Here is a 2,825-nt window from a genome sequence, read left to right as displayed (position 1 = left end):
AAAAAACCAAAAAACAAAAACAAAAACCAAACCAAACAGACTGTAACTGCACAGAAAGCAATGACCTATGTGCATACTGTGTCTCAAAGGCTAACAGGCAAAATCCACGACACTACTCTGTCTGAGTCACTATGCCTTCATTACCATGGGAAAATTCAAACTTAGTCACTTCAAGTCAGAAATTCTGAAGGGAAAACAAATGTCAAAACACTGTCATTAGAAACATACAACTGTCATTAAACGGAGCATATTAGTCACAAGCCCTGGGATTTTTCTGTCACTTAAATATGACCATCATGATTTCCAACACAAAATTTTTGAGCTTTATAATTAGTTACATTCAACATTATTAACAATCTGAGAAGTCTAAATCCCAAGTGCATGCTATACAGATATACTTTTTTTTTTTTCTGGCTTCAACCACAACACCAATGCCAAGAATAATCAATTCTGAACTCTGTATATAAAACATGAAGATTGCAAACTCAAAGACAGAAGGAAACCCTCGTACTTCAACTTCTTCAAAATGTTTCCTGTCTCACCACTGCTTCTTGCCTGATACCCGGACCATTCTTTTTCTAGGTTCCTCACTGCCTCTGGTCCCCTGCATTTCCGTTCAAGGAAAACCTATTCTTGGCAGCACCTCAGCCCTTTATGTGGGTGCAGAGGCAACCTCTTTGCAGTTGGAGCTTCCTCCTCTCAAGCCCCCGCCTCCACCTTCACCTGCAAAGACGCTGTGGCTCTCATCCTGCCTTCCCGGTCTTCCTTCTCTGCTCTCACAGACCTCCTCTTGCAGTGGACCTGGTCAGCACACAGCTGCCTGCCTAGGCTCTGCTGCTGTGAGCAGCATTGCCAGAAAGGGCTGCCCCAGAAAGGGCTGCCCCGGCAGCGCACTGAGTAACGCTTTGGCAGAGTTTAAAGACTTAAAAAAAAACTGCCCTCAATGCTTTCCACTTTCACTTATCATACAGAGAGCTCTCAGCAGGCCCAGCTGGGAGGGATGCGCAAATATTTCTCTCTCTCTCTCTCTCTCTCTCTCTCTCTCTCTCTCTCTCTCTCTCTCTCTCTCTCACACACACACACACACACACACATACACACAATACTTAAACACCTATCTTTAGGAGACTTTTCTTTTTTTAAAAGGCAGGTTTCCCTTTCGTTGAGCTTCACCTCTTTTATACTTTTGTGCTAGTAGAGCAACAACAACAGCAAAGTGACATACAACTGCATATAAAAATAGTTTCTCACTGTACCTGGACACAGCCAATGGGGACAAGGACACCGAATAAGGAAATACATCGCTGTATATGGCAATGCATTGTGACAGACAGCACTGTTGTCTACACTCGCCAGAGGGCCTATATCAGGCAGGATCTCACAGTTACGCCACTGGCTAGCTTTATATGGTGAGCACAGAGAAGCCAGGAAGTGGCTGGCTGGCTGGCAGAGTCACTTCTTCTGAAGCTGGTAAAGCTGGGATATGCAGACGCACTGTCGCTTTCTAGAAGAAGTGCTGAGAACACTTTGGTTCAAAATGGCAATGCCATTTTGGAGCATGTTATGTCTCACGCTGAGGTTATAAGTGCAGAAGTCCCTATTTGGGACATTTACTTTCAGATGTGTCCTCCAAAAGCATTTTTTGCGAACTATCTAACCTCTGGGACTCTACCACACAGCTGTCATTCATGGCCCTCTAGGAAGGGGCTCCAACTTTCATCTCCTTCTAGCTATGAAACATTGGCACAATACACTTATTTAACATGCAGACACTTAAAAAAAACAGATATGTTTTCTCCACATATGACAATAACAATCCTATTCTACTCTCCCCTGCTAGCTCTAAATCAGCCAAACAGTTGTTATATTTGAATCTTAAAAAAAAAAATGAAATCTTGCATGCCACTTAGTCAGGCTTTATTCACAGTCTCATGGGCTCTGAGCCCTAGAGGAATTTTGTTGCTGTTTTTAAGAATATGACAGGAAAAGGCTGACAGACATCCCAGGTCACAGGAGATGGGATGTCCTGAAAGGCGTTTTGAGTTCATGAGAACTCAAAAGTAGAGGGTGTCCGGTGCTTGTTTTCAGTAGTTGCTGGACCACTTTACAATATCCTGTTACCATGGTATCCATTAATTATCTGAGCAGATTCCCTGACATGCCTGAGTGAGAGAGTCCCGCTTTTAATGTCCATACCGAGCAGGAGGCTGAGGCCACCTGAGTCTGGTAATCTTTACTTTCTACACGAATGAGGGAAGAAAATGACCTCGGACATTCTTGGCTCAGGGATGGCAGGCATTTATAAACACGGATCTATCCTTGCATGTGTAGTTAGTGAGCCTACAGAGTAGTAAACACAGACAGGACCCCCTCCTGTCTTTGTGCAGCTTTAAAAGTCTGAACAAATTATACAAGAAAAAAAAAAAAGAGGGCTCCTTATAAGGACCTTCTGCAGTGGCGAATAATTCACCTTCAGTTTCTATAAGGGAGACTATCGTCACACTTTTAGTGGATGTATGTGGTTGCTCATCATTTGGCAGCAGATAATATAAATTTTATATTACTTTTATGAACTGCTTTATCATGCACCTCCAACATCTTAGATTTTTTTCCTTAAAAAGCACAACAAAGCAACAATTTGTCAAGTAAAACATTACCGATTAGAAGTCTGTACATTAGAAAGAGTGAGTCACATTAATATGCCTATCTTTACTAACTTAAAAAAAAAAACACACTTGTAGTCGGGTGGTGGTGGTGCACGCCTTTAATCCCAGCCCTCGGGAGGCAGAGGCAGGTGGATTTCTGAGTTCGAGGCCAGCCTGGTC

The 2,825-nt window shown here is 42.9% G+C and overlaps 1 protein-coding gene across 17 annotated transcripts in view; it reads right to left on the bottom strand.

Annotated features, from left to right (window-relative positions):
• Sorbs2 (sorbin and SH3 domain containing 2) overlaps nucleotides 1-2,825 on the bottom strand; it is a 200,440-nt gene that overhangs the window by 63,654 nt on the left and 133,961 nt on the right. Inside the window, exon 1 of one of the 17 annotated variants that reach the window (XM_021170984.2) lies at nucleotides 724-864. The exons of 15 other annotated variants lie outside the window; for them this stretch is intronic. In XM_021170984.2, coding sequence (XP_021026643.1) covers nucleotides 724-747 — 24 coding nt within the window. In that variant the 5' untranslated portion in view covers nucleotides 748-864. Of the gene's footprint in view, nucleotides 1-723; nucleotides 865-2,825 lie in introns of those variants that run through there. One more of the 17 variants, XM_029480979.1, reaches the window with a different exon arrangement.

Source organism: Mus caroli, chromosome 8 (assembly GCF_900094665.2).
Source record: "Mus caroli chromosome 8, CAROLI_EIJ_v1.1, whole genome shotgun sequence".
NCBI classification, from domain to species: domain Eukaryota; kingdom Metazoa; phylum Chordata; class Mammalia; order Rodentia; family Muridae; genus Mus; species Mus caroli.
Note: the sequence above shows the minus strand (reverse complement) of the source record. Positions and strands in the feature narration are given on the sequence as shown.